Source organism: Lepisosteus oculatus, chromosome 14 (assembly GCF_040954835.1).
Source record: "Lepisosteus oculatus isolate fLepOcu1 chromosome 14, fLepOcu1.hap2, whole genome shotgun sequence".
Lineage (NCBI taxonomy): Eukaryota > Metazoa > Chordata > Actinopteri > Semionotiformes > Lepisosteidae > Lepisosteus > Lepisosteus oculatus.
The window spans coordinates 21,202,620-21,228,144 of NC_090709.1; the positions used below are offsets into that span (position 1 = coordinate 21,202,620).

The 25,525-nt window shown below is 41.8% G+C and overlaps 1 protein-coding gene and 2 non-coding genes across 3 annotated transcripts; all 3 read right to left on the bottom strand.

Annotated features, from left to right (window-relative positions):
• Positions 1-2,583: 2,583 nt before the first annotated feature.
• On the bottom strand, positions 2,584-2,655 carry trnaa-cgc (transfer RNA alanine (anticodon CGC)). Its single transcript has one exon. It is a non-coding gene; the product is annotated as a tRNA-Ala (tRNA).
• An 824-nt stretch (positions 2,656-3,479) lies between these two features.
• Positions 3,480-13,781, bottom strand: LOC138242830 (uncharacterized). Its single transcript, XM_069198397.1, has 11 exons — positions 13,446-13,781; positions 9,230-12,207; positions 8,888-9,022; positions 8,636-8,770; positions 8,322-8,387; positions 7,756-7,847; positions 7,510-7,634; positions 7,295-7,415; positions 6,709-6,767; positions 6,487-6,601; positions 3,480-5,926 (listed from the first exon to the last, which is right to left on the bottom strand). The coding sequence occupies exons 2-8, from the start codon at positions 9,308-9,310 to the stop codon at positions 7,303-7,305; spliced, it is 747 nt and encodes a 248-aa protein (XP_069054498.1). The 5' UTR covers positions 9,311-12,207; positions 13,446-13,781; the 3' UTR covers positions 3,480-5,926; positions 6,487-6,601; positions 6,709-6,767; positions 7,295-7,302.
• Positions 13,782-15,319: 1,538 nt separating this feature from the next.
• Positions 15,320-15,392, bottom strand: trnak-uuu (transfer RNA lysine (anticodon UUU)). The gene has a single exon. It is a non-coding gene; the product is annotated as a tRNA-Lys (tRNA).
• Positions 15,393-25,525: the final 10,133 nt, after the last annotated feature.

The window sequence follows — 25,525 nt, forward strand, 5'->3', positions numbered from 1 at the left end:
ATTCAAAATTTTCATAATCCTAATATGTAACAATATTATTTCAATAACTGGCTCATTTGACAAATCATGAGTCTGTCTCTCTGTCAGGTGTCCTCCAGCCTGGCCCTGGAGTGGACAGGGTCCTGCCCACACTGCCCTCTGAAGAAGGAGCCCCTGCCCCTGATAGGACTGACTACGATGATGTTGGGGATGACTCTCAGGGAGAGGATGGGCGCTGTGAGACTGACAGGGCTGTCTGGGAGAACCTCCTCCAGCAGGTCTAGACACAGAAGAGCTTCACCAACAGAGTCACACAGTCTTAAAACAGTTCTGAGCACTGAGACTGTCTGTGACCTGAGTCCACTTCACTCCACTGCTTCCACACTGACACTGTCTGTCACCTGAGAGCTCTGACCAGTGAGTCACTGTCCTCATTGACTTTGTCTACAGGACCTGCAGTTTGTGTTTTAAAACAGGGAGACCTTAAAGTTCCCTATTCCATTCAGTCTTTTTTCTTGTACAATATGATATGTTTCTGAAATAAAACTATTAATTGATGTGCAGAAATGTATAGACATTTTCTTAACATTTCCTTTTTAAAAATAAACTTTTTAAAACCATTTTGTCATTCATTTGTAATTTCTTAATTTTGTACAATTAAAGACTTTTAATTAAATATATAAGGAACCTTTGGCCACTCACAATGATAAAATCAACCCCAGAAGGAGAGAATGCCTAAATGTTTGTGATCAATTCATAAGTATGATTTAATCCACACAAGGAACAAAAGGCACTGTCTACAACACAACCAAAGAGACAGCCTGGCTGTTATTTACATTCCCTTCAAATCAAAAGGTTAAGGTAGTTAGAAACTTTATTGATCCCATGAGAAGAAATTGCATCTATCTATCTATCTATCTAAGACTCCTTGTCCTGCCTTCAGGAGCTGCTCAATTTAAAACGCAGCATCCCACAGCACTAGAGACACCCCAATATTCACTTTATACTGCACCTCAAACCATAGGTATTTTATAGCACCCAGATTGACCAGTACAGAGCACTAGATACAGTAAAACATCTTCATATTTGAAAGAAATGTGAGTGTTTTGCACATTTCAAGCTACAACAAGTAAACATTTGAGTACCTAAGTCAATATCACCTGGAATGATCAATAATGACCAACATCGGCAACTTCCAAGAAAATCATTTTCACTCATTGAATTTGATCTTCATACTCATCTTGCATTCTCAGCTATAATACTTCAAAATTACACTGCAGATTTGGTGGAAAACTTCACAAATCTGTACAATTGTATTTTAATATCTTGGTATATGTACCTTCATTTTAATATACATGTAAGCATAAATGCTGTTCAGTATATTGTACTTTTGTTGTACTTTTTAAAACATTTTACCTGAGGACGCAAGGGGACTGTTATATCTTGTGATAGATGCAAGACATCTGTAAAAGAAGGTGAAATTTTAATAAAATTGGTAATTAAAAGAAAACCACAACTTGTATGATATTATCCCTCGATATCGAAGATCAATTGAAGGATTTGAAGAAACTATCAAAGAAACAACAGCAATAGCAGATGATTTGGGTTTTGAACCAATGATTACACCTCAATAATCAATTTGTCCTCAAAAAATGAAGAGACAGGCATGTTTTGAGCCTCATAATGATCCTCTTCTGGATCCACAAGAAACGTGTTTTGGATGTACTTATGACTTCCATCGAAGAGAGATCTCATCAGTTGCATACAATTGAAACTTGACTTTTTGGATGGTATTGAAAATATTTTAAAAAAATAAAATAAACAATAACGTTTATCTTCGTTAGAGTGTGTGAATAACAGTTTAACCCAAAATGTTTGTAATTGTGATTTTGTTAAAATGCAATAAATCGTCTATCAGCAGTAAGAAATTATTAAGAAAGTAAGAAATTGTTTTATTTCACAAACTGTAAGACGTGAAGAGAGTTTGCAGTTCGTATCCTTCGCTTTGTCTTAATTAAAGCATTCAGGATCCAAGCCCGTGTGTGGACGGTTGTGTTTCTTGAATCTCTTGTAATCATCAAAAGTCGTTGTTTAGTCCTTCAGTACTTTCTCGAGTTGTACCATGGATATTTTATACGATTAATACTATTCATGCTCTTTTGCCTTTTCCTTCACATACGGAAAAAGTTCAAAGTGTCCTTATGGCTGTGCTCCACATCTACACGAGAGCACCTGTAACAGTACAGGACACGCAGTGAGGAATTCGCGCAGCTTTCAGTTTAGTGTGGAGTCCAGAGGGAGGATTGCTCGCTGAATGATTTCTCAGGAGATCCCGGGTGAGATTTAACAGGTGATTTCTTCAACAGCCACGACAAGTGTGGAGACGTTCTCTGGATTTCCTGAATATGACGTTAAATAGTTCAAATCATTTGTTGTAGTTAACAGAACTAAATGCTTTGGAGGTACATCTAAAACAGCAGAGCAACACTGTAGCACTTCGTGTGTGACTGAACTTAATTGTGTAAACCTGGCTCTCTATGAACACCGACAAAGAGTTCTCACTCAACAGAAGATTGCGATGTGAGCACAATAATAAAAAGCACGTGGAGATGCCAGGGATTGAACCCGGGACCTCATACATGCGAAGCATGCGCTCTACCACTGAGCTACATCCCCAGTGGTGTGTGCTAATGGAGAATGCCTACAATTTCCCACTTTCGTGTTTCCTCTACTACAGAGTAAATTCATGGGAATGAAGAAATAAGGAAGGAAAAATAATCGCATTGAAGCTTCCAGAGACTGGGCAAAAACGAATCAGTTATTTTTATATCCAGTCACACGGGCGACGGTGGTTAATTCCTCGACGGGGGAGTGCTTTTTTACCTCCTTACTCTACTGTCTTTCAATTCTGTTTTCTTTGAAAGCTTTTTGCATCTTTTAAGTGCTCTCGGTTAAACTACGCATAGAACAACAGCAGTACTGATGATTTTCATGGACCGATGCACACTTCTTCTGTACAACTCCAGTGATAAAGCCCTGTCTGTAAATATTGTAGAAGAACGAAAAAGGGCAAAACAACGCTCCAACCACAGGAATGGTAACCGGAAGGATCGTGTTCTTATTTATTATGTCATTTTGAGATGCCTTGTCAACGCAGACAGGCGTTAGAGCTGAACAAATAATTTATAGTGGTGGTTGTAAACATGGAACATGTTATTTCTATACCAGGAAGAAAGGAGCAGACTCTTAAACTCTTTAACTCTTAAGTTAAAAGAGACAAAAACGACACCTAATCACAGTTAACATTAATTAAAATGACATCACAACAAAAGAGTGGAGCCTGTCTGTAACTTTGACCGGGGTAAAGTTAGCTTGAAGTACGAAAACGATTTTGGCACGCCTGTAGCGTTTTTATGAAACAATTGCTTTGTATATACAATTGCTCTGTGTATAAAGTACATTGTGAATGTTCTCACAGCCTTCAGTTTGTCTTTTTATTCCACGCACGAATATTCTTGTGTCCATATCACATATCATATAACACAGAACGCCTTTAAACCAAATGCATTTTAAAGACCACGACTTTGAAATAAACATATCAGTGAGCTTATTATTCTTTTCTGACACTCGGGGTTTTGATTGATGCGCAATTACGCACCATCTGGAACACTGGGGGACCGCTGTATACATATACATACATACAACGCAGAAATACTGCTCAATAGAGCTTCATGCGAAAAACCCATATATGACCATAGGAAGCAGAACAGCAGTTTCCAATTACCCAGACTGTCAGCACGGGAATAAAGCTTTGTTTTATTTCTGAAACCCTTTCTTTATTCCCTGTTTTCATTCTACAGGACAATTCCTATTCTTTACTCAACAGCTTTTTAAAAACAGCACCCATGATGTTCAAATCATGATGTCCATGATTGTTTACACAGAAGACTGGCAGAGCTGTGGGTTGTGAATCTCTTTTTCTCATGGTTTTATTGAATTTGGCACTGTGCACTAGGATAGGGGGATGCTGTTCACAAGCCAATAGCATTTAAACCACAGCACCCACAATGCTGCAAGTGTTTTACACACTAAGCAGGTCCTCTGACCTTTCCCAGCCTTGCTTTGGGTTGTGAAACCTCTTTCAGTTTTTGTTATGATTTTTTCAATACGGCACCTATTAGACACGCAATACACTGGGATAGGGAGGTCCTCTTCATGACTCAATAGCATTTGAAGCACAACATTCACAATGCTACAACCAAGTGTTTTACACACCAGACAGGCCCCCCGAACCTCATACAACCTTGCTGTGGCTGTGGCCCCTTTCTTTATTTTTTTATGATTTTCTGAAGATTACACTACAGGTAATACACTGGGATAGGGGGTGCTATTCATGAGTCAAAAGCTTCATCACAACATCTGAAAATTTTAGATTTTACATTCTTTTTATTTCCCTTGTTTTGTTTTAGTTTTTTCCTAATTTCACATTTTAAATAAGCTATATCTGTAATCACAATGAAGGTGTGGTATGCAGTCTTGATGATGTGACTGTGTAACCATCAGGCACGAAGGAGAGAAAAACAAAAAACTCCAAAGGAGAAAAATAATCTCTGGGGGTCCAAGGCCTGATGGTTGACCTCCCCTCCAGGTCCTGGCTGTGTATGACAAGTAGTTACTAGAAACAGTTCACATGCACAACCATGCAGATTGACACGGTGAATTCTATTTCATATATTATGTGAGACTAGATGTTAATGTTGAGTGTGTCCCATCCACTGGGTTGAGCAGTACAGGATCTTGAGTTTTGTAGGCTGGGTTCCTTGCTTCAGTAATCCAGGAGGATCCCTTGTAATGGGGGACGGAGCTCAATATCAACCAAAGGCACCGAAGAGAGAACAGTGGCAGGAATGGTGTGGAGAAAAAAAAATGGGTTAGACACAGAAAAAACAATTGCAACGTGGTTGTCTACTTACCCACTTGATATCTATGTTTCTGCACCTCCTAAAGAATTAGATCACTCGGGATAAAGAAGACTACAGAGACGATGTAGAAGACTACAGCATTGTTAAATATACTTGTAGGTATGGGGCATCCTTAAAAAGGTCTGACATATATTTCCACAATTTAGGGGCTGTGTGCCTAAATGCTCAATATGACCATAGGAAGCAGAACAGCTAGCTCTGCTACCTGCTTGCTATTGTTAACGTAATCTGTTCATCGATCTAGACAGCATCCTACAACTACCTTAACGTTACTGTAAGAAAAGTCACTGTGGTATCACTTTGGTGTCTAGGCTGTTCTTTTTGATGAGTCTCCACTCCTGGAGATGTACATGGTACGATATTGAAAGCCGGTGGGGTTCGGACTTTGATGATGCGATTGTGTTTTGTTGTTCCGGTTAGAATCCTTTTAGCACTGTGCCCTGTCTGAAGGTAGATAGGGTACTGTTTTGGAAACCTAATAATAAGAAATCACCCTAGATACACTTCTATTTGATAGAAGCCAGTTTTCTTTTATCTTTCTCACAACGGAGTGGAATTTCTTGATTAATCTATCTTTCTAGGATGGATACAATTTTATCTGGAAATCATTTCATGTTGACATACTGTCGATTTACATTTCTTTGCACTACTACAGTGATGTTAACAGTGTGTTAAGATGATTAACTTTTTTACTGTTTTCATACAGACTTTGTTTGGTTTCTGGCAATAGATAACAAATGGTTTCTAGTGATGTTGTGTTCTAGTGTTTTTCATTATTTTTTGGCAAAGTGTACGAAAGTTTACTCTTACCCAAGATAAATTTTGGGGGGATATTGAAACTTGTACTTACGTGTCTTTTGGAGGTGAATTCTGCTGAGAACACGTTGACAGTCTTGTTGAGTTTCCAACATGTCTATTATGTAATTCTTGGGAGTAGGGGGTGGATGCTCACTCATCAACAGTGCCTGAAATATAAAACCGTAAGAAGGGTTATGAACTGCAAAGGATCCAAGGAGTATAAATGGGTCACAGATCAAGATCTAGGTATTTGCACAATTTGCCAGATCTCTCCTAATCAAACTCCTTTTTTCTTACTTTGTGTTTTTACAGCAAGACATTATATTGTTTCTGTGCTAAATGGCAAGCTCTTTTAGGTGTTCATGGTCGTGTCTTTGTTTCTATACTATTGGAAAGAAACCTAGTAAGTGATTTGATGCATCCATGTCTAATCATTAATCTGACACAGTAATTCTATCTTTGAGATGCCTGTGTCATGTAATAAATTGCACAGATTATCAGTAATCTTTTATGTGTGCCTTCTTTGGTGTGTTTTTTGAAAAGTTATCTCTAATTTATAGAACCATTAATGCCAGAAGACAAGCCTGCAATCCAAACTTCTTAACAATAACAAACAATTATAACGTCCACTGAAATATGTCATCCTATGTTTCTGCTGAATCTAAAACTACATGTCCTGCTTAAAAAACCCTTTCATAGTGATAGTTTGCATGCAGAGCATACTCACCAAACTGGGGTTGGCAAAATGTACATATCCATGATACTTCATTCTTTGCGCTTTCATACTCTTCTTTTGAGATGCACAATTCATGGAACCAGTTTTCACAACTGTCACACTGAATCTACACGGACAGTAAACCTTATATCAGTTCAGCTATCACATTTCAATGGCATGTTTTGTTAGTATGTGTGTACATTACACATACAGATAGAGATGATGTTCACTTACCCAGTTTGTCTGCCGCACCAGTGTTTCTCCATACATCAGGCACATGTCCTGGAGAGGAGCTATAATAAACATGCCAAATAGACTGATTTTTCCAATGTTATCTACAGATCATTGTTGCATAATTGAAGACAGTTTGATAGAGACCTTTTCGTATGAACTTTCCTGATTAGGTGTTCTACTGCTTCTTAAACCACACATTGTCATGTCTCAGAATACTCCTGTCAACACCTGTTACCCTTTTTTGCGTCAGCGTGTGTTGCTATGATTTTAAGGGGGCACATGATAACACAGCTATGTTCAACCAGCTTGCTGCCTTATGGGCAATTTAGACCCACACTTTTCCCAGACAATGGTTGTGTCAACCACGACGAAGGCCAAAGTGTCATTGAATTTTAACTGTATGAAATGTGATTTAATTAACTTTTCATCACTGTGTTATGTAGTACAAAAAGAATACCCAAATGAGTCCTGCATATAAATAAATTGAGAATCTTTTTTATCCAGACTTGTTACAGAGAGAGAACATGCTTCAGGAAAACAATATACACCAATAAACGTAGGCAATGAGGATCAAATGGTACAATACCTGAAGCTTCAAGAATTCTGATTGACAGGTCTTCCCACAACTTTCTTATTTCTTTGGCACTGCTGTTTATTTCGATATATGTTGGAATATCCGGGAAATTGTTCATTATGTCTGCGCCCATCTAACAGACAAAAGTTTGTTGCAATTATTTCCCTAAAAATCTCTCATACAATAGTTTTAAGTCCAAAATTTCGGCGTGGAAAGGTTATGCTGACCTGCATCACAAAGACCCCACAGCTTGAGGCATCTGCTTGCCTGGTGTGACCAATCACGCTTGGGTGCCAGATGATATTCAACCAGTCTTCTTTTCCTAGGACGTTCCTTCGCATCTTGAAAGTCCCTGTGAATCAAAATAATAGGTTATTGATAAATGAGGACATATTTGTCATGCTGAATTTGAATGTGAAATGCATGTGTGACCGTGCAGAGTTTCACCACGAAACCAATGCTTGATTTCTTACCTGAACCTTTTTGCCGCTGCAGTGGAGTCTCCCATCTCGTCACTCCCCATAGGGTCGACCACAAAGACTTTCTGGGATGGAGCACACAGATACTGCAAGAAACAAAGGGCCCATCATCAGACATGAAGTTGCATTTAATGTGGGGCCAGACACACAGGCAGTTTCAGGAGTTTTATGTTGTGAAAACAAAAGTTTTTAATATTTGAATATTTTATATATATATATAATATTTATATTTATGTTATTTAACATTTAATATTTTGCAAACCTCGGCAAAGACAGTCAAGAAATGACCTAACAGTACTTTTTTTCCTACAAGACACTTTGACCTGTGTGATTGTCTGTTCATTACACAGCAGTATTCACAATAATAATTTAGAAAAAGTGCACTGTTACCATTGCTTTGGACACTCACTATCAATGTCCACCTTTTTTAACAGGAGAGGAACACATACATTGTGACTTTGTAATTTTTTTAGATGCAACAAGGATAATCACTTGAACTGTAATGGTTCCAAGTGTAATTATAAACCTACGCTGTTTTGGATTACCTGCACCACACTTACCAACAATTTCCAGTGGACACCAGTGTTAAAAAAGCTAATAATGGCTTCATAGTTTTCAAAGTTGACCTGTAATGAAAAGAATGACAAGATTAGTTCAACAGGCTGCCTCACAGGGATGGTGTGCTACCTTTGAATTTTGATTTCTGACTATAAAGGTAGTTTCTTTAGGCAGCACCATGGGCACAGTTGTGACCTGTTTTTATTCCTTGTAGCTCTCCTTGTTTCTCTATTGATAAAACAATCATCAGTTAGTGAAAAACCATGTTTGCCCCTCACTAATGTAATCCATCAACATTTGTGTTTGATGTCCTTACCTTGGACAAACGTTGTCTAGCCATGAGCTCTCTATTCCCACTCATGATTACACCAGTTGTGTTATTGTTCATTAGGAAAACCTTCTTCCCCAAGTCCATGGATTCTTTCGCTACTTGAAAGTAACACTCGATGGTCTTATGGAAAAAGCAAACACAATTGAAGAAGATGTGATTTCACGCACTCACACACGTTTGATTACACATAAGCTCAGAAACCTTAACAAACCTTGCAATCAAACACTTTCATCTTACCTCGCCTATGAGCCACTCATCTGGTTTCAGAGACACAAACTCCGAGTGTCTGAGAATATATGTGTCTGCACTGTGCATGGATGGCAAAACTGCAACCACTAATTCACTCGGATTGATGTTCCAAAGGGCGTGAACCTAAAAAAGATTTACCAAGCCAAAAGCATACACAAGAGATCACTGGAGATAACATAACGAAAATTGAGATTATACACCACTGTCAACAAGTATAACAAGTTGGAGAGAAACGACAAAGAACACCTACAGTAGTAGAAGATGACATTCATAAGCTCTGAAAAAGAAGTTAATCTCCACACAGAGAAATATTTGAAATACAAATCCTACCTTCTTTCTGAAATCTGTTTTCTCTTTTATAAGTTTTGAGATGGGGCGTGCATCACAGTGTGGTGTGATCACTTCAGTCATGCCCACGGCAGCTTGCTTGGGTGACACTTTCCCTTCTTCTTTGTGCTGCCATTCTTTACATTCTGTGGTTCCTGCTTTCCCCTGCTGAATTTGCAGGCCGTTGCTGTCATCTGGCGATTTTTCACTTGTTTCAATATTTCTATTGCTAACTTTTTTTTCCCTGTTTTCTCATTTTTCGGGGGATTGGAATTTTTTGTGGTGCGCTGTAGAATTAATTTTTTGTTTCTTTGCCTACACCTGGTGCTCTCTTTGCCCATTGTTCCAGTGCATGTCATGACGTGTTTTAGTGGTGATCAATGGTGCTATCAAAACCTTTTTGGGGAGATCATTTTGGATTATATGTTCTCTGTACCACCCTAGAGGGATTTTCTTATTATCGTAATAAACTCTGCTGGCCTCAGTTTCCTCCTGTGCTGAAGTATTGATTGCTTGACAATGCCAAACCAGGTCTCAACATGACAGTTAGTGGCTCTTGTTTGTGCTACCTCTGACATTGATATGTCTTTTTTGCTGTCTGAAGCATATCTTGTCAGGTCACCCAACAAAATTCCACTCCACAGTGGAAATAATGCCATGTATCTTTGCAACAGAAATCTAATTATGTCTTCACAGAAATAGGGGTTCACATTGTGTTGTGTCCCATAGTCATCATGTCCTTGAACTGATATTCTGTCTTCATAAATACCTTTGAACTCCACGCGAAAGGAGAGCAGCCCAGTCTGCCTCTCATTTTTGGGTATAGTACCTCATCTGTGTCTTTGACTTCTGCTTCCTTTTCCATCTGGTCTGGTGTGGTTGTTTGAGTAATGTAAGCGTTAAGGAGGCAGACACTAGATTGGACTTCAGTTGTGAACTTCCTGCTTGAGAGTACAATACACATGTGTTTGAAAACATTTCTGGCGACACTCAAAGTTGTGCTGTTTTGCAGGATGGCAAAGGAAAATGTTGCAAAGTCTCACAGTCCTTTGTCTGTTGTTTTTTTACTAATTGCTTGAGAGACAGCCTTTATGACATGGAGCTTAGGAAAGGTGAAGAACAGTGAACATCTGAAGTTCTGTGTACTTAAGTTTGCCTTGGCAGACTTTCATTGTACGATTTAAGTATGCATGGATGGTGTCCCCATTGAAGGCAAAAAAACACTGTGAATCAGGGCCCAGCTGTAGTCAGTTTCTACATGCTGCACTCTCTTGGTAGTACATGTTGAGATGTCAAACATGAATTTACGTAGCCAACGTTCTATACTGACAATGGTGTGGTCAGTTGTCAACATTTCAGACACTGGTAATGGAGGCTTTCTTTTCCACCTCCAGGTAACGTAAGACTGTAGTACAAAATTCTTTTGTTCTCCGATGGAATTTTTTCTGACTACCCCTCCTGTCGCATCCAGGTAAAGGCTGACTTTCTCCTTCATCTTTAGATGGGCAATAAGAATTTGCATACTCTGTTCTGTGTAAAGATAGGCAGCAAATGTGTCTCATTGCAAAATCTGTATATATCCTGAAAAATGGACAGTGTTGAAGTTGCATGCTTTCATATATTTTTGTGCCATATGTAATTCAATCACTGGATCATAGTGAATGCGTTTACTGTTCCTGAACTCTGATGAAATGACTTTCAGGACATTCTGTGTTAGTGGTTTAGATAAATTGCCTGCTGCAATTTCAGCAAGCGGAGTTCTGCTCAGGTTCCTGTAGTATACATTGTTGATTCCTTTTGTGAGGGCACTGGCAATCTTTCGACGATAAGGCTGACGTGCTTGTTGAAATTGTTTCCCTTTTACTGTGCTGTATTTGCCCTACTTGTACAACATCAATTGTGATGTCATCATTGCCCATTGGTTTGTGTCTTGTCATTATGTATTTTACATTGCAGGACCTGAAGGTACAGACTGCTTTTATCATCAGAAAGTTTTTTTTTTCTGCTGTTCTCTTTCCTGATGTATTGGTATTTGAAGGCTATTGGGCACCAAGGATTTATCTTCCTGAACTCGCTATATAAGATCTGGGTCCATGGTCGTCTTAGTTTAGATGTACCTTTTAGAGGTGCTATTTTTCTCCATTGTTCAGCCTTTAGACATACTTTGAAAGTTTTAGGCACAGACATAATCTTTCTTAATCCCCTTTTATCCTGAGGTGATGTCCCAGACGAGCTTGCCCCCTGGGAATATTCACTGTGCTCTTCAGGCTTTTTTTCTGATTCTACACAGATTTGTTTTCTCCCTCTAACATGTCACCACTGTCTGTGCTGCCCATGTATCTTCTGTATCTTCTGATGAACTTCTGAGCTCTGTGTTGCCTTCCAAACTATGTCCCTCACTTTGACTTGAAATACTGACTATAGATTGTGTACTGTCATCTGGTTTGGAATCCCTACCAATACTCTCCTCTTTCTGCGCCCTAAGCACTTAGGTTCTTACTTTTTTTCTATCTTCATGCCAAATCACTGATAACCATTTCTTGTTGCTGGGGCAATCCTCTCCAAGGATTCTGTTTGACAGTGTTGACCACATATTGTCATTCCAACTAATTTTTTTTTTTGAGTTTAGAAAACTTCAGAAATTTGTTGATCATATTCCCTAGTCCACCAGCCCTTGACCACAGGTCTGAGGGGTGCGTAGTGTGGTGCAGGTTCTTGTCCCATCCTGCTCTTGGTCCAAGTTGGAGGGTTGCACCGATTCTTAGTCTTGTTAGCTGGTATGGATTGGTTTGGGGGTGTTGATACCAGAGTGGTCCAGGAGGGGGATTCAGGTGTCTTGGGGGCATTCTTGTTTTTCTATGAGTTCAGGTAGATTCTGTTGGTTCTGAGTGTCTTGGTTATATACGCTTGTGTGTATAGATGAAAAAGCTATTGAAGAGCACCCCATTCATCTCGGTGGAAGTTGCCATGTTCAAAAAATCCTAAAAAGAGAATTAAAGTTTCACACAACAAAGCATGACTGTGAAAGGTCAGGAGGCCTGCCTTGTGTGAACAACACTTGATTACAGTCAAAAAATCATGAAGCCATGAAGAAGACCCCACCTATCCCAGTGTATTACCTGTAGTGTTACCTTCAGAAAATCATAAAAAATAAAGAAAGGGGCCACAGCAACAGCAAGGTTGTATGAGGTTCGGGGGCCTGTCTGGTGTGTAAAACACGGTTTCAGCAGTGTGGCTGTTGTATTTGAATTGCTATTGAGCCATAAAAAAGACCCACCTATCCCAGTGTATTACCTTTAGTGTTATCTTCAGAAAATCATAAAAAAATAAAGGGGCCACAACCCAAAACAAAGCTGGGAAAAGTCAGAGGACCTGCTTAGTGTGCAAAACACTTACATGCAGCATTGTGGGTGCTGTGATTTAAATGCTATTGGTTTGTGAACAGAATACCCCTATCCCAGTGCATTGTGCCACATTAAATAAAAGCATGAGAAAAAGAGATTCAGAACACAAAGCTGTGTCAGTGTTCTGTGTAAGTCGGTTGGAACATCATGGGAGCTGTTTTTAATAAGCCGCTGAGTAAAGAATATTTTAATCTTCCTGCTGTCAGTAGTATTGTCAATATAGTTGACCCTTACCTGAATGAAAACAGGACGTAAAGGAGGGGTTTCAGAAATCAAACAAAGCTTTATTCCCATGCTTACAGTCTGGGTAATTGGAGACTGCGCTGTTCTGCTTCCTATGGTCATATTGACCGTATTGAACAGTATTTCTCGCGTTGTGAACGTGTGCACACAGCGGTCCCCGGGTTCCAGTTCGTGCGTAATTACGCATAGATGAAAAACCGGAGGTTTAAAAAAAGATAATTAGCTCACTGATAGTTTGGTGTAGAGGCTGTGGAAATATCCACAAGTCGTGGTCTTTAAAATGCATTTGGTTTGAAGGCGTTCTGTGCTTCCATTGCGAAGATATGGACAAAAGAATATTAGAGTGTGGTCAAAAAAACGTCATAAAAACGAAAGAAGTGAAGGCTGAGAAAGCACTCACAATGTATTTTATACACAAAGCATGCGTTTTTGTAATTCTAAGAGATTTTGCGAAAGCCCTACAGGCGTGCCAAAATCGTTCTCTAACTTCAAGCTAACTTTACCCCGGTCCCAAACCCACATTTCTCCGCGGTGTAAAGCGTCTAAGGCAGCTACAGTCTGTTCATATGTACCTTTTTCTCCAGGGAGGTTGGCGAAAATCCGCTGCACAGGAGCCCCGATACAGTGCAGTAATGTAGCACGTCTCACGGCATCCTGAGCTTCTGTAGATCCACTGGCTATTTAATAAAATCTGTACGACTCCATCCGTATCTTGTATTCCGTATACAAATCCGGAGCTCCGAGGTTCAGTGGAAGCGGTGGAAAAAGCTGGGCATAAGCAAAGCTTCTCGGCGCGGCTGCCATATCTTCCATGGCGCAAGCTAAAAGAAGTTCGTTTCTACCAGCAAGAGAACTAAAATCTGCACTGCACTCGCTTTGAGTCCGTCAAGCACTCATCTCTCGTCGCCTTCAATGTTGTGTATCTTAATAAAGAGACGTTTTTATATTATTTTAACTATTTTATTAACTACACAGATCACGCCCTTACATCATATATTCCTGCCTTCTACTCTCTCGTTCTGTTGTCTCGCGATGTCTACTCACTATACTACATTTAGCATGACTTCTTGTTGCAGTTGAGCTCAAAGCTGGAGATGATCTCCATATTCTACCGCAGTAACAAGTCCGAAACGTAGGACACAGTACACACTTTTAAAGTGAACTCAGGTTGTTAAAAAATTAAACCAGCGCCCTGTCACAGAAACGTACCCCAGTCTCCCGCGCAACAAGCGGGGGTACTCAGCACTATACTAACGAGGAGCGCTTGTCTGCAGCTGAGCGTCAGCTCTGTTTACTGTCAGCAGTCATTTCCTCATTTCCAAAGACTTTTTCACCTGCTCTCAGCTTTTAAAGACGGTCATAAACGCTCAAGAAGTAATTCATGGCAGTTTGAAGTCTGTTTCTGTTGTCTCAGCTCTTGATAAAGAAAAGCCGTACGTGGGAGACTCCCTCTCTGAAGAAGTTTGCCGTCACCCTGCGAGGGAGAGGAGCCAGCAATCACCGAGGCAACCACTGAGACAGTTAACATTAAACACGTGAAATGCGAGATGTGTTTTTTTTCCTGCTTAAGGCTTCTATCGTTTCTATTCTAACGAGAAAGACATCTTTATTAGAAGTGAGATTTTAACAAACGTCTCCAGGGTTAACTGCGACCTGAACGCAACGCCTTAGACCACCAGCCATCTTGCCTGTGGTACTTACATTGAAGTACTGTATATATTTTATTTCTTTCTACTCGTTGATAAGAAAAAAAGTGAAATTATGTAATTAGGGATATGTCTTTTTTTAATGGGGAAAACTAGCCCGAGCAAATGTAAAGTTTAGAGCAGCGCTCAATAAAAATGATCAGAACCCGAAAGCGCTTCTTATGCGGATCAGTATATTCCGATACCACTGGTTCTGCAGAAGAAATAAGAAAAGCCGAACTCAAAGCAGAAATGTGTTGCCATTACGGGTACTCTGTCTGCAGCTGCTTTAAGATCTACTCACACCGTGTTGCCATTAAGGCTACCTAGTTAAAAAAAAAAATTATCGTCACCTTTTTGAACGTGATTATTAGACACCCGTTAAATCTCCACCGAGGTTTCTTGAGAGATCGTTCAGCGAGCGAGTAATAAAAAAACTACTTCGCTTCCAACCTCTGCTGTCACTGTAAACTCGGACGTGATGATGTGCAGTGTGCCTTTCCTCTTGTCGTATTCAAGAGTACTCACTGTGTGAGCTCCTCGCTGCGTGTTCTGTACTCTACTGTGATTTAATTTAGATGATTACGTGGAGTAGAGTGACAAGATCTACTTGAACATTTTCGGTTTGTGAAATGAAACACTAAATACACTACTGTAAATACAAGTAATGGACATTTAAAATAACCACAGTAAAGCTAGAAGAGTGAAAGATAAAAGACTATTTAGAATGACATTCACAATAGACTTAAGAACAGCACAACCACCCGAACAGGGACTTGAACCCTGGGCCCTCAGATTAAAAGTCTGATGCGCTACCGATTGAGCTATCCGGGCTCTGAAAGAAATTCAACACTGTCGGGATCCTCGCAAGTCACGTGTCTCTTGTGCCGAAGAGCAGTCATACCTGACCCGTCTGGAATGACCACTGACAGACTTTATCATGAAACGACAGCACCACTCCCAGTAGAATGAGTGAGAAATACAGCATGACATGGGTAGTTAAGGGGCTCCCACAATTAATCTTTCCTCACATTACTAATTTTTTTCAATAGCATTTTGAACTTTTTTCACATTCAGATTTTTTTCACATTTAATAAAATCTTATAATCAACAACATTAAAAAGAAAACAAATGGAACATTTTTTGGAACAGTAATTTAAAAAAAAACTTTCAATGCCTTGGTTGTATACGTGTGCACACCCTTTATAAAGGGAGTTGCAACAGTAGTAGTAGTATAAACACCTTTCGTCAAACTTTTGACAGGTACCACGCCCTCCTTTCCAGCCAATGGTCGTCCGCGGTGTTTGGTTGTCCCGCCCCCTTGCCATCCAATGGCGTGTTGTTATTTGTGCATGTCCCGCCCCCTCAGGAGCCAATGGTGTGTTGTTAAGGGTCGGAACTCCCGCCTTCCCCCCCGGCCAGTCGGTCCGGAGCCTCAGGGTCCCAAAGCCCAAAGGCGGCGCATCCCTCGCTTTAGGTGTGTGAAAGTGTGGATTGGTTTGGAAAGGGACCATGTCTGCCGCGGGGTTGAGTGCGCTCTATTATAACCCTAGGAAATCGGGCAGTTACGGCGGCGCGGGGAGTCTGTTGTGGGCCACGAGATCCCGGGGTGTGAGCGGTGCCAGCCGCGGCCGGGTGGTCGAGTGGTTGTCCTGCCAGGCTGCTTATACGCTGCACAAGCCGGCACGCGTACGTTTTAAGAGAAACAGGACGCTGGTGTCCGAAATGGACTGGCAGTGGCAGGCCAACTTGGTGGACATGAGAGAACACCGCGAGTTCAACGACGGTTTCTGTCACATCTTAATGTGTATAGACATGCTGTCTAAATACGCTTGGGCCATACCGCTGAAAACCAAGACTGGTGGGGCCGTGACAGGCGCCTTCCGAAATATACTGCAAGAGGGGCGTGCTCCTAAAAAGCTACAAACGGAAAAGGGTAAAGAATTTCTTAACAGGACCTTCCAAAATTTTCTCAAACGTGAGAATATTGAACATTTCGTTACGGCCAGCGATGGGAAGGCTAGTGTGGTCGAGAGGTTTAACAGAACTATTAAAACAAAAATGTGGAGGTACCTGACACACAAAAACACCTTTCGTTATATCGACGTCCTTTCAGATCTTATTTACGCTTATAACCATAGTTACCACACGACTATTAAACGAACCCCGGCTTCTGTTACGCCCGACAACTCCCTTGAGGTGTGGAGAACGGTCTATGACGCGCACTTTAAGAGAAAACCGTCAAAGTTTTCATTTAATGTGGGTGATCGCGTGCGGGTGTCCAAAATAAAGGGAGTGTTTGAGAAGGGATATGAACAGACCTTCACAGATGAAATTTTCATTGTCAAAGAGTGGTCCGCGGCTCTGAGACCCTATTACAAACTGCAGGACTACACAGGCGACAACATTAAGGGTTCCTTCTATGCCGAAGAGCTACAGAAGATAAACCCAGATGTTGAGAACGTCTACCGCATCCAAACGATTTTAGCAGCCAGGGGTCGTGGCAAAAACAAACAGCTTTTGGTAAAGTGGCGCGGCTGGAGCGATAAATTCAATAGTTGGGTGAAGGCTTCTGAGGTCCGAGACATATAGAGGTGGTGAAAAATGAACCCCAATGGTTTCTATGTGACGCTGGCTAGTAATTCATCCTCAAAGATGTTTCCAAAGAACACCAACGCGTGCTTCACAGAGCATCTGGCAAAGGCGATTGACCTGGACGGGGGCTGGGAAGTGGGCCTGGTCGAGCTGCACTATCCGCATACACTAAACACTTTTGATGAAGACGAAGTTTTTCTGTTCGTCAGCGAGGAGCTCAAGACTATCTGGACCTGTACCTTACCGAGAGGGTACTACAGCAACATCGAGCAGCTCTTGCATGAAATGAAACGGGCTGCTGAAAAATCCAAGTTAACGGCTGTAAGTCTTAAATACAACCCCATTAGCCAGTCGGTAAGGATTGTTAGTGATAAACGGTTTGTTATGCAGCTGCGTAATCGCCTAGCGCGGATGTTTGGTTTCAATTCGGGTGTCGCGGGTGTAAAATCACCGCACCCTGTCGATATGACTGGCGGATTTAACACCATGTATATATACACCGATATCATAGAACACCAGTTAATAGGCGACGTCTACGCACCGCTTTTGCGTTGTGTGCCCTTCAGAGGCGTGGATGGTGAATTCGTCACAGTATTGTACCACAAACCCCATTACGTGCCGGTGAGCATCGACCATTTTAACAACATCACTATTGAAATAAAGACGGATCAAAACGAACACGTGTCATTTGCATTTGGAAAGGTCATCGTCAAGTTGCATTTCAGATCTGTGAAAGCGACAAACATCTAAAAGGATGACGGTCATCAAGAGCTACGGGGATCCTTCTTTGTATACGCACTACTACAAACAACAGGCTGGTTATGGATTACCAGGATTTTCAGGGTTACCGGTTCAGTACGGTGCTGGTATCGGGGGTATTTTCAGAGCGCTATTTAGAAAAGCCGTGCCTTTTCTGAAACACGGGTTTGAAATAGCTAAGCCGCACATGGCATCGGCAGCTAAAAACATCGCCAAAGACGTGGTCGGCAACGTTACAAGCGCGGTCATGTCTAAGGTGGCTGCACATCAGCAGGAAGGTTCGGGTCTAGCATACATCCGCAGGGGTGTCAGGAGAAAAAGACAGACGTCATCATCTCACCGTCGGGGGCCGCCGAAACCTGATAAAAGAACGGCTCTAAGCGCAGACTAAAAGCTTCAGGTCGACCAAGAAGAGCGTGACACACCGGAATCAACGAGACACGAAACGAGACATATTTTAAACATGGCTTTTGTTCACGGCGGGTCTGCAGAATGCGCCAAGTCGGAGCTGGACATATTTCAATTAGCACCAACCCAAACAAGCGTCGAGAAAAGTTTTTACATAGAAGTTCCACCCCTCACGGCCCTCACGGAAAACGTACCTCTGGAGTTCTACGTCGCAGGCAATGGAGAAGATTATTTAGATTTTAACAACACCCTGCTCTATTTGACCTGTAAAATAACGGAATCAGACGGTCGGGACATTGATGCGGCAGCCCGTGTGAGCCTGGTGAATTACCCCATCACTGCCATCTTCAGCCAGGTTGACATCACCATAGGAGACCGGGGGTATTAGCCAGAGCAACAACTGCTATCCTTACAGAGCCTTTATAGAGTCTGTCCTGAACTACAGTGAAGAGACGCCGAAGACGCAGTATTCAACAGGGCTCTTTTACAAAGACACAGCCGGGGAACACGAGTCCACAATTTTGGATGGTCCCAATCAGGGGTTCCGAAAAAGAGCATCATACACGACGCAAAGCCGAAAACTGGAGCTCCTGGGTCACATTCACGCTGACCTGTTTTTTCAGGACAAACTACTACTGAATGGCGTAGACCTGAAAATAAAACACGCGCAACAGAGATGCTTTCTGCTTAATGAACAACGCCGGAGAACACAAACTGAGCGTACTCCCTGCATCTTTGTTTGTGAAAAGAGTCAGAGTGTCACCCGGGGTCAGACTGGGACACGCTGAAGCACTCCTGATGGCCAACGCTCCTGACGGCTGACGGCCGTGTGTGTAACCAAGAAAACCTCTTTCTCGGACAGTTACCCAAAGTGGTCATTTTGGGGTTTGTGGACAACACGGCATTCAGCGGCAGTTTTACCCAAAACCCCTTTAATTTTAAACACTACAACGTTAACTTTCTGGCTCTCTATGCAGACGGTGAACAAATCCCCACTAAACCGCTTCAACCAGACTTCCAGAATGGACATTGCGTCCGTGAATATTTTAATCTGGTGGAAACAGCCGGGAAGCGTCTGAAAGACAAACCACTTCTGGTGGACCGCGAGGAGTACGAGCGCGGTTACACATTGTTCGCTTTCAACCTCAGCCCCGACGACGAGTGCACAGGACATTATTCACTTATCAAAACGGGTAATCCAAGAGCTGAAATACGCTTCGCGCAACCGCTACCCACTACAGTTAACATGGTTGTGTACGCGCTGTTCGACAACGTGATAGAGCTGGATATGAGACGTCAAGTCATTTACGACTTCAGCTAAAAAGCACTGGGAGACCACACAACCTGCATATAAAGATGAACACCAAACAGCTGGAAGACATTCTAACCCGAGACCGCTACACCTGAGACAGTTTTCTAGGCGTGTTCCCCAGTGATGCCCTACCACGCGAGAGACTGGCGCGGCGCCCGCTGAGTTTAATAGTTAATACTCACCCACACGACCGCCCCGGTGAACACTGGCTGGCTATTTACTTACCCGACAACGAGGGCGCAGAATTTTTCGACTCCTACGGATTTTCACCCGAAGCCTTTTTTCTTTCCCAAGAACATTATTGATTTCTTAAACAGAAATGCTAACTCCATATTTTACAACAACAGACAATTGCAAGATTCTTTTGCAGTGACCTGCGGTCTACATTGCGTCTTTTTCCTATACCATAAATGTAAAGGCTTATCTTTTAGAAACATTTTAGAACTTTATTCTACAAATGCAATCCAGAATGACCGCCTGGTGGAAATGTTTCTGAAAAACCGACGTCGTGTGAGACGGAGACCCCTGTACCCTTTCAAGCCCTTTGAAAATACGAATGTTCAATTATGCGGGTGTTAACGACAATTTAAAACATGTCATAAATGTTAATCGACCGTCTAAAATAAAAATGAAATCGAACCATTTCGACGTCTGTGTGGTTATTATTTAAAAAGAACACAAAACATGAATTAAAATCAACACAATATTTTTATTATACATTCGCTGTTATAGAGCTCAAGCTTTTTTTAATACATGTTACAGCCAAGCCATTTTTAACCATATTGCGCTCGCTTTTTAATATACATTTCAAGTCATTTAACACAAACACACATACCCAGAGAAAAAATGTTACAAAGACAACCATGTGGGTCTAGGTATTAATGATCGTCTCCTTTCAGCGGTTATCTTAGAGACCGGGTCGACCGGCGACAACTCTACCGGTTGTTATAAAGTTTTGACCGATGCGGCACATCCCAGGGGGGCAGCCTTGAGTTTTTCAAGTAGCTCTCGGTTACCAGCGTTGGCTAGCAAGGTGCCTTGCACGTTGATTTCTGCCATAGCCTCCATGAACACATCCCAACCTTTTGGCTTCTTACCAACAGCAACTGCTTGCTGCTGCGTGAGAGCCCTGACAAGATCAATCATGTGAGAGCCCTCAACGGGTGCCCCCTTGTACACAAATTCCCCTTTTTCATTCCAGGCTATTAATGGTTCATTGCGGGCCATGGTCTTTAACAATATCTCAGCATTTCTCCGGAACCGCTGAGACATGCTGTCCAAAATATACCCAAAGTCAGCGTCGCTCGATGACGGCGGTTGTGCTAACGTGGGTGATAGTTCGGTGGGTGCATTTTCCGGTAATACAACGGTTAAAGTCCCCTTTTCGGAAGTCTCCTGGCGTACTAATGTCAAATACCGTTGTAACACCTGGCTGTACAATTTCACTTTTTCATATTCGGCCAGATGCGAGTTCTGAAGAATGTCACGCATTTCATCATCCAGCCGACGGGTTGTTATTTTTCTTACATCGCTTTCGAACCCAGACCGCTCTCGGAGTCGATCGAGCTGTTTCTGATGTACCAGGTACATTTTTTCAGCGTGCTCCATTATCGACGTTGTAGAAGCCCCGTAATCAATAGTACTGCAATACTCAACAGGGTCCCGATAAAACCACCAGTCTTGGTTCACCAAGAGTCTCTTTCTTTTAAGAGAAAGACCCTTTCGACTCAAAGTCTTTATAAGCTTACGCTTTCTCTTCAGGGTCCCAAACTGCTTAGCAGATAACGATATGTTCCCTTTCAAGGTATTCAAGGCGATTTCAGCTATGGCCTGTACAAGATCATTTGTAGCCCCGCAGAGAATGGCTTTCCGCTGCTTGGGAGGTGCTTTTACCAGAAAATTTAAGAGAGTCAGGTTTCTCCGAACGCGTGAAGACATGACGACGCCCCAAACGTGTTTTTTCGACTGAGTCTGTGGTTGCGAGATCACCGACTTTTAGATTTTTTAAATACATAAGCCGTGGGTACATCTGGGGGGAAAAGACCTGTTCGCAAGCGATAGTCATCTGGGGTGTCGGCATTTAAATCCACCAACAAGTAACCGAAAGGTTTTCTAGTAGCGTCATCGAACGCTTCCAAATAAAATTTGGCTTTACCGGGGTACATCTGCCAGGACAGAGTTGTAATCTGTAGTTTATCTCTAGGGTTTTTAAACAGCACCATGTACTTTGTATCTAACGCTACGGTTCTACTTTTCCAGCCTTGACAAAACACTTTTTAGATGATATACATGATCATATACATGATGCTGAGGTTTCGGTGGTGTAGGTATTTGGTAAAAGCTTTTTCTATCTCATTATTTTCACACGCAGACTCCATCAAATCAACTATAATCAAATTTACTCTACCCGGCGGCAGTAGCTGGTCGTCAGAAAACGACGTCGGTAGTCCTTCTATAAACTGAATGTATGGTAATTTCACAATTAACTCAGCGTATAGAGGTTGCCAGCAGCTGTAACACCAGACTATGTTTTCGGGTTTATGAGTCATAACGGTATCACCGTTCTCCAAGAGCTGTTTTATAAAATAACTTTTACCGCAATTCGAGGGTCTGGACAAAATGCATGAAAAAGGGTGTTTTAACCTGACATCCATCGTGTTAATATCCGTAGGGCAACGATGTCAAATTTTCTTGCAGCACCCGCTTGTCGTACACCACCTTCTGGGTTTTCTTTAAGGTCCGGGTCTCAATGCGCCAATCCTTTTTAACACGCACGATCATCGGCTGTTGAATAGAAATGTGTTTAAATTCCCGGCACTCTGCATAAGGGTTAACGCCATAGTCAAAAACCAAGTCCCGCAGACTCTCAAAGTTATCTTTTTCACAATTGTTCACATTGAGCGTAATGCCTTTTACCTTTAAACAGGCTTTCCCTCCAGACAGTTTGTACCCGTACGACTTGGGTCCTGTTGATACAAACTCGGTGATGTGTTGTCCAGCAGCGATTTTGCTGGTCAGCTCACCCAAGTAGTCAGTCACCCAGTTCCGGATTCCACTCACCCTCCCGGCTCACAAAGATAACGGAATCTGTGTTGTGGTACAGACAGCAGCCTTGCAAAGCATTTAGCAGATTGTATAACTCCAAGCGGGCATAGGCGGTTGTAAAGCTAGCGATGAAAATGTTAGTGTTTGAATGGCCTGTATAGTGGTGTTTAGTGTTTCCACATAACACAGGCTGTGTTTTCATTGATAAACTCGCAGGCTGACACCTCATGATATGGCGTAAATAAGTACCTGAACAATTCATCGGGGTTTCTCACAATGGTGGTCTGTGGTAAATTGTCTCTTTGTCCATACTTCCCCCACAAACTGTTCAAGGCAAGTTTTGAAAGCTGTCTTTTGGCCGGATTCTTTTTAATGTTGCAGGGGTCCAGCCGGACACCCTCTTTTTCATAATATTCGCTGATATATCTTTGTTGTTTCGCGACATCTTTACACCCCTCTGGAAACCCCGAAGCTTCCCGTTTCCCTTTCAGATGCAGTTTGATGTAGTCGGTAAAAAGATCGTGTGAGGCCTTTTCGAAATGCCAAATTTCGTAAATTTTACACACTCAATACCCCAGATCTAAGGCCATCTGTAATTCAGGGGTGCACCAGACACCAGTCAAGGCGCGATCTTCATCACCGTGCTCACAGGGGGTGGTCTGTTTTGTTTCAGCACACGTACGACACAGTGTGAAAAACAGTTTTTTGTCAATTTTGGTTGGAAGAACTGGAAAGTATAAACGTCTGGGTGGGTAAACTTTCACCTTCACTAAACCGAAATACCGTTTTAAATCTCCAAAGTTGTTATAAATTATTCGGGGGTGCCCCAGTGGGTATTTTTTAGTTTTGTTCACAAACGGATACATACTGGTGAAATCATAGTAATGAATTTTTTCACCGGGCTGCGCTGTGTAATGCAAACAAATAGCATTTGTTCTCCCCCGAAAAAGCGACTCGCGCGGTTGCAGAGGCTCTGGTAACTGCGCAGCTGTTAGAAATTTACCCAAGTCTCCATTTTCAACAAGCATGTCTCTGAACTCGTGCTCCCACAAAACACGCACGTTAAAACCTCTCATTTTGAGAAAATTAATTTTAACCATCGTCTTTCTGTACAACCAGCCAAAAGTAGTGTTTGTCAGCGGATTAAAATCGTTTTCACAATAACAAACGCTACAACCATGAAAAAAGCAACCGTTGAACTCAAAGGCTGTCGGCACTCCGTCAATTACAGCATAACCATCCAGAAAATATGGGCCAACCTTGAACTCACTGGCCGTGGTTAACGCGTGTTGGATTTTAACGGGCTCTGTGTGTTCGATGTACATAAGCCACTTTAACTAACCCTCCCACACACACACCGCACGTCTCCAAAACATCTCAAATTATCTCTAATATGTGATTTTAAAAGTTTAAGACCAATCTGTTAAAGTATGAAGAACAACACCCCATCATTTGTTGCCTATTAATACCTTAAAGACTTTTACGCTTGCGATGTGTGGAAATTTATCTCAAACTTTCGAAAAAGCTGTCGCGAATGTGTTATTCAAAATAAACTGTGTCTTATTACATTATTTTAAAAACTAAGACCAACCCTGCGTGTTTAAAATTTCTTTTCTGGGCAAACACATCATTTGTGTTTGCATTGTGTGTTAATATTTTTAAAGTTTAAAACTTATAAACTGATATGTGAGTACTTTTCGCTCTCGATAAAACAAGGGGGTGTCATCACAACATTGGTTGTGATGCGTTTTAAAGCATCACAACCAATTGAAAAATGTCTTGTGTTATGTAGGCGTGGTTACACCATTGGCGCATATTCTTAAACGCTCCGGACTGACAGGGTCGCAGCGCGTCCTTGGAGCTGTCAGACACCGCCCCTTGTTAGGAGCTGCGGAGATGGCTTCTTTGTGTGGAGAAACAACGGGGTCTGCTACTCTACAAAGTGAAGAGGTAGGCGGCTAAAATATTTTTTCTGATCGTGGAGTTGTTGTATCGGCGCTTAGCGTATGTCATTTTATTACTTGGTCTTCTTTTTAGCAAAACCCGACCCCACCCTCTGCACCCTGTGACAGCGGCGGGGGTGTGAGTTCAGTTGGGGTACCAGATGTTAAAGAACTGCCGGGTGCTAGCAATGATACCACGCTACAAATGGTAAATATTAACGAAAAACCTTAGCTCAAAAGTGCGTTAAATGCTCGATATTTTAGGTACATAGCATGTCTATTTTTTAAGCCTTTCTTTTCTTTTTCCTTTAATAGAATAAAGAGGATGTGGACGGGTCAATCTTCAGCCTACCGGCACAACTGAATGTTTTGTGTCTATGCTTGTGTGTTCGGCCAAATGTTAATAAAGCTGATGCCCAACCAGGTTTAGCTAACGATGTCCCTAATGAGCCCGATGTTATGCCCCAGATTGTGAAAGCAGTAGTTTATTGCATCTTCAAACACTGTTTAAAGGGGGTCCTGGTTGATGACTGCCCGGCCTGTTTGATTGACATTCCTGGGCAGCGGGGTCACACATGCCTGTCTGTCGGCTACACAGATGGGTTTGAAGATGTGACGTTTGCCGCTTTAGAAATTTATAAGTCTCTCAGTTTAGCCCGAATTTTATCGACTGTTCTGTACACCGCCAGGTGTCTGGGTTCGTACACCATTACAAATGACACTGAGCGGTGCATAAAACAGTTGCTGAAAAATATAATTGAGGACTGCTCCCCATACGAGCATGTACACACCATACTTGAACAGCTGGATGAAAAATTAGTAGACGTGACTTTTGATGCGTTGCAAAAGAAACACTATTCTTATTTTTACAGACGCAAAAAAAAAGATCTATGTAAAATGTGAAT